This window comes from Neolamprologus brichardi, chromosome 13 (genome assembly GCF_056152115.1).
Source record: "Neolamprologus brichardi isolate AB-2024 chromosome 13, ASM5615211v1, whole genome shotgun sequence".
Lineage (NCBI taxonomy): Eukaryota > Metazoa > Chordata > Actinopteri > Cichliformes > Cichlidae > Neolamprologus > Neolamprologus brichardi.
In genome coordinates this window covers 6274227-6287074 of record NC_142116.1, presented here as the reverse complement: position 1 = coordinate 6287074, position 12848 = coordinate 6274227, and the positions used below count along the sequence as shown (strand labels likewise).

Genomic DNA, 12848 nt, shown 5'->3' with positions numbered 1-12848 from the left:
CCAATCCAGAGGTACCGCAACTGACCTTGATGCAGCATTGAAGAGCTGCATCAACCAAGATGCAGCTCCAGCATCCAGAGCCTTTAGGAACTCAGGACGAGCCTCATCCTGGGGAAGTTCTTTTACTGCCTAAGTAATATGAAGAAATATATCACTTAAGTAGTAAAAGAATCAGTCTTGTACAAGGAATTCATGGTGTTCACAGAAGTAGAAATTATGTCAAAAATATATATGCTGTAAATGTTTGCCATTTTAAAATTCTCTTCAGGGTTTGCTTTTAAGGAACGTCAGGCAGGTAGGAAAGTAGGAAAGAGGATATTTGAAAAGATCCTTATTCTTTTCTCTTCTTTTCCTCACTTCTGAGTTCCCATGCTACCAAACTCAGTTTGTTCTTAATTCTGTCATCATTCCCCTGGCCAAATAACCTCCTCATCCACCTGCTATTAGCCCGTTAGTCTCTAATCCCTTTTCTGAATGTTCAGAGAGCAGCATTCCACATCTCAGTTCAATGCTAGCTCTCCCTCTTCCTGTTTTCTATCTTCAGCAGGACCGGCTCTCCTTTATTGCTTTGTTGCCTTCATCATTTTTATTACTCAAGCTCTAATTATCCTAACTGAAATATGTGGCATGTTGAACTAGCTGCTTAGTCTGGAAAAAAATGAAACGAATAAAATAAGAGAATATAAAAAAGGAAAGAAAGTAACAGTACCTCCACACTGCAGATACTGTCTTGCTTACAGTGCAACAGTTGTAGCTTTACAGCACAAATACTGATAAAGCACTGAATCAAGTGTCAGATCTGATAGCTAGCCTTTAACATATATACTTACATGTTCTTCTTTTTAACCCTCTCATGGCAGGCGTTGCAGATTTGCAACAGTTAAAAACTAACAACCTGATTACCCCACATACATATTTTAAGAGTTTTTTTTACTCAGAAGTACCACTGCAGGACTTGGTTGTGCATTAGCAACAAAAAGTTTAATTTGAGCCTGAGAGGGTTAAGGTAAAACCAGCTACAGCGGTAGATTAGTTTTCTTTTGCAATCACATGAAGTGAAGCACCTCATCAAGAGAGGAACAAAGAGGAAAGCAACAATAGCACACACGTCAGTGTTTGAACTACAATAGTAAATAGACTTATATAGACTTGCATTTATACAGCTCCTTTGTAGTCTTACTCACCACTCAAAGCACTTTTTACTGTACAAGGCAATTCAAGTATACATTGCATACACCACATTATTCTGTATACTTTATCAATAACACTACACACACAATCAATACGGTGGGGGTTCAGTAGTTTGCTCGGGGATACTTCGAGCATGAGACCCATGATCAAACCACACTCTTTCTGATTACTAGACAGGCTGCACTGCCTCCTGATCTACAGCTGCACATCATATGATCTCAGTGCAAGTTCACATAAACTGACACACAGACCATGCCAGCATCTCTTTTTTAATACTATGCTAGACTAGTCTGTTGTCATATTCAGGGGTACACATAAGTGGTCCGCAGGTGCGCATGCACTGTCAAAATAAAAAACGCGCACCAGATAAGAAGTTGCAACACGCGTTTACGTACATAAGGTTTTTTTTCTGGAGAAAGACAGACATTTGTTTAGAAATTTTTAAAAAGTCGAAGAAGCAGGCTCCTTTAAGCAATTACTTTGGTGTTCCTCCACCTCCAAAGAAATTTCAGGAGTCCGAACCGCGAAAGAAGTGCGTATTCTCGGAAAAGTGGTTGCAGGAGCTGCCTTCAAACAAATGATGAACAGAGATGTGGTGCAAAATATGCCGTGAAAATCCCTCCAGAAAATAATGTCATAATGTCTGCTCTGCAGGGATGTGTGTGTGGACTTCCACCAGCAGATATAAATGACTGCAGGTGGGTCAAATGTTTCTTTTACATGGTAGTTCAGGTCAGCACTGCTATGAAGTGTTTTAAGTAGAGTGATAGAGAGCTACACGCTCTGGTGGTTATAAAAGCACTGCAGCTGGCTGCAACAACAACATCAAAAACAACAATTCTGTGATTTCCCAGAGGAGGAGAAATAAATGCCAGTGCTGCAGTGAAGCATTTCTTTTGAAGGGTTGATGGACATCATCACCTCCGGCTGAGTTAAAACCGCATGAAACTTTAACTCGGAGGACTCTCCTTCCTGCTCAGTTTGTACTCACATCTAAGTGAAGTCTAGATTAGACATCTCACCAGAGAGGTTTTACTCACAGTTGAGTTCAATCCGAATGAAGTCTTTGATGCCCAGGTTTTCCAGGAAGACACCAGATGACGAAGTGGTTTTAAACAGGAAGGAGATGTCGGCACTCAGCTCTCCGTGTAATGTAGGAAAGTGGAGGTATGATGTCTCCTTGTCAAAAAATGCAGCATTCCAAACATTTTCTGCAAAATGCATGAAAGCATTTAAAACATGAAGCAGGGTTCAGGAATGAGTTTACAACTCTGACATGACACACATGCATCATTTTAAAAACACGTACAAAGTGACAAACTGACATTGGCACTCTGATTTCGACTTACTGTCTCCATGACAACGGAGAGGTCCCACCTTGTAGGTGCTTTCGGAGCCAGGCCTCTGGATATCACCCAGCACCAGAGATCTAACCGGGAGCGTCTCCTTATGGGTCAACAGGCCTGAGTCATTAGTCCTAAAAAATAAGGAGCAGAATTTTTTATTAAAAACAAACTCCAAACTAGAGGAGGGAAAGACATATCTACCTTTCGCATAAAATATCATTCACTGTAAAGGATAATACGACAATATGTTGATTTATGCTCTTGCAGCTGCCACACCTACTTGCAAAAATCCGCTGCACTGGCAGCAAATTTGGTAACTTATAAATGCAGTGAGGCTATGAGCTATTTTTTTTTTTTTTTACTTTTTATTTTATTTATTTGAACAACTCACCTGTCCATTACACATACAGTTTCTTCAGAACAACAGAATACAAAGAGAGTCAAACTCAAGACAGTGAGATTAGAAAGAAAAAGGAACAAACAAATATATATATGTATAAAAATATAAATACATATAGAATAATAATTAGAAAAATAAGATAAAGTAAAACAAAAGAAAAAAGAAGAAAAAAAAAAAAAAAAGGTAACATGCCTGTGGTGTCAAACATTTCCATTGTTCATTTCACATTCTTTTTTTTTTTTTTCTATGCCCATCTTCATTCAGTTCAGTCTTTATCCTTTTTTCTTCGAGGCTATGAGCTATTTTTATAGTGGAACACAACACACTATAATTGTTTTGATATGAGTATTATGATATACAGTACCATTCATTGCTGTCAGCATCACAGTTGCAGTGATATCTGGAGTCCACACAGTTATTCTGCAGACTGCAGGCACATTGCTGGCTCCCTGGTGGAGCTCCGCCCCAGTGAGTGTGCATTTGTCCCACACCTGGGCCTCCTACCCACCAGCTGAGTGGAGAGCCCTCTGAAACAAACAGACATATCACTTATATCAAGTGACCGATCCCCAGATGGTAGTTATGTTTCTATAATGGGACACATTTTTGTAGACTATTGTAATCAATAAAAAAAGAAACACAAAAAGAAAGAGACATGGCTATACTGAATGATTTTATATCACAACCACAACTATTTGGTAGTAAATTCAATCAGAAGGTCCATCCAATCATTCGATTCCACTTATCCTTTTTTAGGGTCGCGCTGGAGCCTATTCCAGCTGTCATATGGCGAGAGGCAGGGTACACCCTGGCCTGATGGTGGAATTGAACTCAGGACCTTCTTGCGGTGCAGCAACAGTGCTAACCACAGTGACCTGTGCTGCCTTAATAAGTCAAAAGGTCCTACTTTTTTATTACTGCTGGCTGCCAAAGGTAAAACAGACATTCTGTTGATCATATCTCAAATTATAAAAAACAATTAATTATTACTAAAAACAGAAACCTGTTATGATGCAATGTGTTACACAATACACACTATGCAAGAGTCTTAACTATTGTCTTGAAGTACCCATGCTTGGTCCAAAATAACTTCAACTGCATGTTTAAACTGCATCACAACAATACATAAATTTGGCGTTAAAGATCATCCAAGGTCTTTACCTGATGAGGTGAGTAGGCGTGACTTCCTGCAATGATAAGCAATTTCCTGTTCGCAGTGCTCTGATAGGCTTATGATTGCTGCTAGTTGCTCCTCATCAGATGCATATTCAAAATGCACTTCATATGTATTCACTTCTGGTGATGGCTGGACTCTCGTTAGGTCTGTGTTGTTGTGGTGGATCACCATCCATGTGTTGTCCTCTGGTGCAATGAAAGAAGAATAAGGGAAAGCGTGTGTTTTTAATTTTCACCTGTATCTGTATTTGTATGTTGTATGTATGCAGGACTGAAAGATGGAGAATAAGGCAGGATGAAAGAGAGAGAGGAAGAGATTGTGCGCCAGGCATGTTGACGGGTGTGTGTTTTGATGTGTGTATCAGCTACCTGTCATGTTGCAGTATAACAGCTGTGGCTTGATGGGTCCGCTGCTGTCCACATCAATGTAATAATACCCCGAAATGTTGCCTTTGTGTTTGTAAGCCTCGCAGGACTGCTCATATATTGCTGAGGAGAGAGAGACATCCTCGTCATCATCGCTGCAGACGTTTAAGTTTGTTTTTCTGTCTATGCAACTGCACAGTGGTTGCTCATTTTGTTTTTCAGCATCTGGTCTTGTTCAACATATTGCAAGTAACTTAAGATTTTTTTTACAATGTAGATGCAGAGGGACCAACTCTTCTCCACTGGATTATCTGTTTAGCTACATTTTACCATTTAATACACTCATCACTTTAATAGGTGCACCTGTGCAACTGCTGGTTAATGAATATGTTAAATTACTTCATCATATGGTTCCAACTCAATGCATGTAAGCATGTAGACATGGTCAAAACTATCTCATAAAGTTAACTATATACTATATAGATCGCCAGCCCACTTACTATTTAATTTAATGCACCAGTATTTTTTAATTTATGGAAAACATTATAACTGAGAATAAATGTGACTGACTTTGAACATGACATGATTGTTGGCGATAGAGGGCTGATCTGAGTATTTCAGAAACTGATGATTTTCCCACACAACCTTCTCTAGGGTTTAGAGAGAATGGTCTGAAAATGAGAAAATATCCAGTGAGTAGTAGTTGGGTGAAGATGACTTGGTGATTCCAGAGGTCAGAGAAGAAAGGCCAGGCTGCTTTGAGCTGATAGGAAGTTCAGTAGAGCTAAGGCATTCAGAGGTGCATGTCACATCTTGACGCAGATGGGCTACAGCAGCAGGAGACCACACTGGGTGCCACTGAGGAAGAACAGGAAACTGAGACTACAATTCACAGCTCACCAAGACTGGACAATAGAAGATTGAGAATCATCAGACTAGAGAACATTTTGTCAAGTCCAACCAGGTACAAAAAAGGTGCACCTAATGGTTGCAAGTGTATCTGTCTACATATCTTCAAGGTTTAGTGAATAAAGTTTATGCTATATATCTGATTTAATTTTGCTGGTCTTTTTTTTAACTCTTATATTAGTGCAAAGCAACAAAAATGAATTATTGCCTAATAATTGTAATTATTATATTGATATGAATTATAATTGTACTGTTTATACTGGTCAAATTAATGAAAAAAATGGAAACCTCAATAAAAGCTGAAGATATATTCTCTAAACCCAAATCTATGTCCACAGGTTGGTGCACCTTGATTAACAAAAATTATTCAGCAGCAGATGAATAGATGTGGATATCATATCTTGTGCTCTTGTGCGTGCTTGAAACCACTTAAAAGCATGGAATAAAGCACACTGTGAATGGGTGAATGTAGTGAATGGGTGTAAAGAGCAATTTGAGTGCCCAGTTACAAGAGTGCTACATAAAGCTCTATACAAGCATCAGTCCATTTACCATTTAATTTAATGCACTAGAATCTTGTAATTACCACTTATGGTTTACAGAGGCTGCTGTTGCCACTGCTGAACAAAGACTGCATAGCCATGCTTGTCCTGTAAAATATCCAGTGATTTTCAGTTTTGTTAGATGGTCAAAAAGGAGCACTTTACAAAGCCCCGAAAAGAAGAAAAAAAAATAGCAATGCTTTTGCAAAGGAAATTCATTATTTTGCTAAAAAGAAGCACATGTTACATGCTCGTCTAAGAAACTGCCTCATGGTTTAAACTAAAGTGCTTATAAAGGATGTATTTTCCAATAGAGTTGTGTATCATTTCTTTCATTATTTCTTGTGTGACCTCTAAATCACTCTGTTTTTGTGCTAAGAGTTATCCCATGAGTGCTTACAATCATGACTGCTGGAAAGAAGTTAGATCTCTGCTTGACCTTCTGCCACAAAAATGTCTGAAGGGAAATGAAGTTAAAGCAGCAGGCTGTCTAATTCAGCGGTCCCCAACCTTTTTTGCGCCACGGACCAGTTTATGCCCGACAATAATTTCACGGACCGGCCTATAAGGTGTCGCGGATAAATACAAATAAAAATAAAACTAGTACCGGTACCGAAAAAAAGAAGATTTAATCATAACACACGTGAAAAGACCCAGGAAAACCGAGTTAACGATAAAAACGATAACAACGCTGAAAACCGATAAAAACCCTGAAAACCATACATTTCACACCTGAGCCTCAACTCTTGCGGCCTGGTACCAAATGACTCACGGACCGGTACCGGTCCGAGGCCCGGGTGTTGGAGACCGCTGGTCTAATTAACAGAAACTCACAAACATGAGTTGAAATACAGATCTGTGACCTTAGAACGACACCACTCAAAAAACCATCATGACCTTACAGCTGTGACAAGTGGCTCCGCTGTACCCGGTCCCAGAGCAGTTACAGTGGAAGGTGCTCCATGACTGACTGCAGCTGCCTCCATGTTCACAGTGGCTGGGGGAACATCTGAGAGAGAGACAGGAAAGAAAGCACACGTCTCCATATCTATGTAACTTTGTTGCAGGGGAAGTACTTAATGAACTGCTTTATGACACAAATCATTCTGTGTTATTGGTCTTCAGCTTAATGCATCAGTTATTCAGTGAGGCAACTGCTTTAAAATACCCCATCGTCATGAGAGAACAGTGCAAGTAGCTCTCGATGCCCAGTTTGGTGGAGAAAGGGAGAGAATGCATCAGTTCTGGGGTCTTATTAAAACTTGTTTGCTTAGTCTCAAAGACAATAAAGGCAACTGAAGACAAAAGATGGGTACTCCGGCTCCCTCCCACAGTCCAAAGACATGCAAGTTTGTGGGGATAGGTTGATTGAAAAATCTAAATTGCCCATAGGTGTGAATGCGGTAGTGAATGTGAGTGCGAATGGTTGTCTGTCCCTGTGTGTTGGCCCTGCGACAGACAGGCGACCTGTACAGGGTGTACCCCACCTCTCGCCCTATAACAGCTGGAATAGGCTCCAGCACCCCCCGCAACCCTGAAAAGGATAAGCAGAAGCGAATGGATGGAAGGATGGATGGATGAAGGATTTCATAAATCTATTTATAATAAACTTCACTAGCTGGGCCCACGTCCTCATTTTAGGTTTGACAGTGTTTCAGTAGGTAAAGGTGAATGGCTTGGACATGAATTGAGCTCCAGTTTGGGACTGGTGATGGCTCCCGGGCCTGGCAGATCCCCATGTACAGAATAGAAGTGAAGAAGTTAAAGAATTGAAAAGGAGAGGGGAGGTGGGGCCAGTAAACAAGAATGAACAGCTTGGTGAACTGGGGGAACATAAACAGGTGAGAACCGGAAGGTTAGGAGGGGTGGACCCGCTCCTGAAATTTATCTCCAGTAATGTGTAATAAATTACTTATTTTGAGTAACAGCCCCACTCACTCAAAACAAAGTCTAATGGGCTTGCGTTAAGAATGTTAATATCTGTTCGTAAGATGGACTACAAAATGAGTATCTTACCGCTACTTATTTTAAACTTTTTACCACAACATAAAAATAATGCCATTACAAAAGTTGGAACTTTAAAGATAACATATAGGCGTTCCTGCTGGAAAGTAGCCCAACTCAATTACCCCTCCTTGGTTTGGAGTTTTGTGACCAAAGTTAAATTCACTTTGGTCACTTACCACAGCTGACTCAAAGTGAAAATGAATTCATCATCATTTCCGAGGCATTAGTAAAGACAACTGAACTATAGTGAACTTTAAACACACTTTGATCAATTAGCACACAAACTTGATTTAGAGAGCTCATATAGTTCTTCATGCAGGGGAACATCTGGACAAGAAGCAGATTTTATTACAGCAGCTGCACCAGCTGTGAGTTTGACAGCCTGTTGTTTAAAAATTCAAAACATACCAGCAGGTCATGCACATGGAAAGCAAATTTATTATTAATATGTACATGATGTGTGCCACTTTGCCTATTAAGTTGATATTTTTAATAAATGGTTGGATGGCGCCTCATTTTGACATCTAGGATGGAATGATCTCCTCTCCTTGCATAAAAAGATGGTCAATAAAGACAGTGGAAAAAACAAAACTATACATACATAGAAACACAAAAAACCCAACTTATATAAAAATCTAAAACAACAAATATATTACAAAACCCAGTGACAGGTGGAGGGGTTGAAACATTAGACAGCAAAGCAGACTGGTGCCAGTTGTACAGAAATAGACCACTAAATTAGAAGGTTTGGTTTGCTATTTGTATGTGCAGGTGTGTGTATGATACACATAACACGCCTATGCCAATATCTCAGCTTCTGCGACAATTTTCTTTACATAAATATTACCTTTTTAAAAATAACCACACTGGAGGCAAATGATTATTAACTAAGAGTCTATGAAAGCCCACTGCTGGATAAACCTTGTTCTTAACCACTGTTATGTTTCCTTAAAAAGTCCAGGGGGTATTTAAACTAAAAATGTTCCATCAAAATAGAGGAGAAGTGCCGGGGCGGATCTCACTTCACTGCGGATATGCAGTGAAGTGAGAGGGCTTTATTGACACAGAACCCGAGTGACAACAAACAAAAGGAGAGTGTGGCGAAAAACCGAACTTAGACATAAACTACACTGGGAAAACTAAAACCTAAACAACAAACCTGAACACGAGGGAAAGCGACTTGCAGGGAGATTCACAGACAAGAAAACACTAAATAACACAGACGAACCAGCAACACACTGGGGAGACAGGAGGGAAGCACACCTGGGTGAAATCACAACTGACGAGGCAGGGGAAACGTAAAGTGAACACACTCACATAAGACAAGGACCTTCAGAATAAAACAGGAAACTAACAGACACAGAGAACCAGACAAGACACTGAACTGAACAGACAGACTCACAAGCAGACACAGTGACACCATAGACAGACAGAGGGAACACAGAAGTGGGAGCAGGCAGGCACAAAACAAAACCCTAACGAATGGCAAACTGAACCCAAAGACAACAGAATAAACAAGAACACAGAATATTATAAAGAAACACAGAGCACTGAGTTGTCGGACTCAGGACCATGACAAGAAGACAATAAAACTGTAAGTTTGTTGCCAAACAAAACAGTAAGTCAAAGACAAAATGACTCAAGCACCCTACTCTCCACTGAGTGGGATGAAGCGGTGCCAAACACAGCTCACAAGCAAAAGCTACAAAGGCTCTCAGGGCTGGAGCGCCCCCCCGGTCTTTAATACTGTGGCCTAATTGCTGAGTAAAATCAGCTGCACAGGAGGGTGGCACTTAAGGCCAGAGGGCGAGTAAGACACCCTCATACAGGATAAATCACCACAGGCCCTGCTTGTGCTGTATGGACCTCACATATTAAATACTGCAAAACCAGATTAATCATCCACAAGAAGTGATGTTTAAATTCAGCACAGCCATCACAAAACCTCCTATTTATGGATGCAAACAGAACCATCAGTATGCCGAGCAAATGCCACCTCAAGTTGCTAAAATATTTCATGCCTTTTAATGCGAGTGTGTGTTAAATAAAGTAATTGCACCTAATGCATTGTGATTTTACTTGGATGAGGCCTAGGCAGCTTCAAGCATGAGAGTCAAGCCTGACCTAAGTGAAAAATATAGAATTATAAGATTGAAAGGAAACTTGCAGATTTACAGTACACAGTTGTATGTGTGAGAATAATACATCACTGGACAAAAGTACCTGAATTTTCACAGCAATTCGTGTCAAAATTACACACCATAGAACAAGTCTGAGAAAACTGTGCTGCTGTTAACTTTTTCCTCCTCGGTCTTCCTGTGTAAAACACGGAAAACAGCAAAGCGGATGACTGGAGGAAAAGAAGCGGAACAGCAGAAACATCGAGAGGAAAAGAAGAACACGGAGAGAAAGGAAAGGGGAAATAAAGTTTGGGGTGTGCTGAAAAAGAGGAATGAGCAACAAAGGGAACGAAGGTTGGATGAATAGAGCGGTGAATGAGTACGTAAATATATTTGGAAGGGGAAATGAGGTCAGCAAATTGTGACTGCGGAGAGTGAAAAAGAAGGGGAGGGAGAGCAGCATGTATTTTTAATCTTTTAGTCAGGGGGAAATTTGCTGTTAGAAAAAGACTTACTCAGCAGCCCTGTCAGATGGTAAAGTTAGTTTTTTTTAACACCCAATTTCTTTGCTTCTTTTCTTCTCAAAGTAAGTTGGCATGAAGCCAGTTGCAGCACTCCACCACTTTAAATATTTGCATTTATCATTCTTTTTTTATACATTTTTCAATCAAGCCTGAGAGTCCACTGATACATTTGGTATGCATATGATCAATCAAGCACCACTTATTTCAACAAAAGTGTGCTGTGGGTTGGAGGTGAGGGGTTGGAGAAGTGTAAATCAATTTTTCAAGTTGACATTTTATTGAAACAAAAGCTGCTCTGTGGGTAATATGTGTGCCATTCACCAGTGGGCTCTAATGATTTGGAAAAAGGTCTAATGTCATGTTCTGAGAGCAATGTGTTATTGCTCACACACAGCACAACATTAAACTCACACAGTGGAGCTTAACTTGACATTTTCGGCAGTATGGAAAGAGAAAATAGACATATTAGTGCAGTTGCTCGACTATTTTATGATATGGAAATCCCAGAAACATCGATTCTGTCAGACGGTAAAAAATGATTTTTCAGCTACAGCGTTTTAGTCCCCAGCATGTATGCATGCACGGTGCTGGTGTCCTTATAAAATGTTATACTGTCGATACAAAGCACAGCACCAGATGCAGAGCACAGCCACGCAGATAACAACTGGAAGAGCAGGAATGAAGAGGCAGCAATCAGGAAACTTGAAAAAAAGTTTAATCAGCACGCTGCTGAACACTAATTGCTTCGGTGTGTGTGTGTGAACGCCTCCAGGTTTATTTTCCTCATACCAGTTGAAACAGAGACAAGCTACATGAAAAAATTATGACGTTTTCTTAGCCAGAACACATTTCGGGAAACATTGACGCATATTGCGTTTGTATCAGATTCACTGTTGCCTAATAATCCACATGCGACCCCATTTCACAAAAAGGCTTCAGAGGGAGATTAAGAAGGTTTACAAAGCAAGCGTGAAAACAAAATCAAACATTTTAATGCCAGTGAATCCTCTTTTCTGACAATCCTCGTTAATACAACAAATGCATTACATAGAATAATGCGTTTCTTTTCCTGGACAAATGGAGAGACGGACATAAGCAATACCCAATACACGGCATTTACATAAATCAGTGTCGCAAACGGCCCCTTTAGGTCTTACCTGTCAATAATGCCGCACATATCGATTTGCAGGTGACTGTAGTTTCCGATCAGCCTCTGCTGCACCTTGATCAGGTCCAATGGCCGGTTGTCCACAGTCAGTAGACGCATGCATCCATGGAAAGCTTTGAAGGGGTTCAAACACTCCTGGCTATTTTCTTCAGCAGGACAACCTGGACAGAAGAGAAAACATCAATCAGTAAATGAAACACAGGAGAAATCAAGCCATCATTCTACCATACCACCATTATTGTAGGGTCTCTAACTTGCAATATAAAGCTGTTGTTGTGATTTGGCGCTATATAAATAAAACTAAACTGAATGCACTGCGTTGCAAGATTCGATTATATAGACAAAGATGAATAATGATGCATGTGTTTTATCGTTCATTTCTCGCTTACCACCAAAGAATATATGACCTCCTGTGGTAATTAAAAATGAGGGGCTCGCATGAGCACTGGCTCCTTCATCACCATCCACTGTGATGGTCAGACGTCCTCCTCCTGATATCAAGTCCACAGAGTGCCACTGACCATCATTCAGAGCTGAACCTGAAGAGCCACACATATATGTCTTTATGTTGATATCATGTTTCAATTCTAATTCATTGAAAATGGAAAAAATAGAAGATGGTTCTTGCTCAGGAATCTTTAAGTGTATGATATTATACCTTATAACATAAGAACTCCCAACAATGCTAGAAGAATAATTTTGCACTTTCTCAAATCCCACACAGCCTATAACAGGACATAATTTCATTCAGTTCTATTCTCACTGCTGGAAGTAGTTTCTATTAGGAAATGGTGACACTTGGAAAAATCATGCAAGCATACAAAAAGAAGGATACCTAAAAAATACCTGTGTAATTCTCACATTTGAACACTCAGCCATCAAACAGACTTCATACTATCAATCAATCAATCAATCTTTATTTATAAAGCACTTTTCATACAGCAATGTAGCACAAAGTGCTTTACATGATTAAAAGCAGCCCACCCCACCCCGCCCTCCAACTCACTCCCCACACTCTCATTAACATAAACAATCATGGATACACACACACACACCCCCCACACACACACGCACTTAAAAAGTAAAATTGGGCTGGACA

The 12848-nt window shown here is 40.1% G+C and overlaps 1 protein-coding gene across 1 annotated transcript in view; it reads right to left on the bottom strand.

The window, feature by feature from the left end:
* LOC102781712 (contactin-associated protein-like 4) overlaps positions 1-12848 on the bottom strand; it is an 82800-nt gene that overhangs the window by 22621 nt on the left and 47331 nt on the right. Inside the window, exons 9-16 of the mRNA XM_087850035.1 lie at positions 12139-12288; positions 11739-11910; positions 6833-6939; positions 4483-4602; positions 4099-4299; positions 3302-3464; positions 2541-2668; positions 2232-2402 (exon numbers count right to left, since the gene is read on the bottom strand). Of these exons, the coding sequence (XP_087706161.1) occupies positions 2232-2402; positions 2541-2668; positions 3302-3464; positions 4099-4299; positions 4483-4602; positions 6833-6939; positions 11739-11910; positions 12139-12288 (1212 nt within the window). The remainder of the gene's footprint in view (positions 1-2231; positions 2403-2540; positions 2669-3301; positions 3465-4098; positions 4300-4482; positions 4603-6832; positions 6940-11738; positions 11911-12138; positions 12289-12848) is intronic.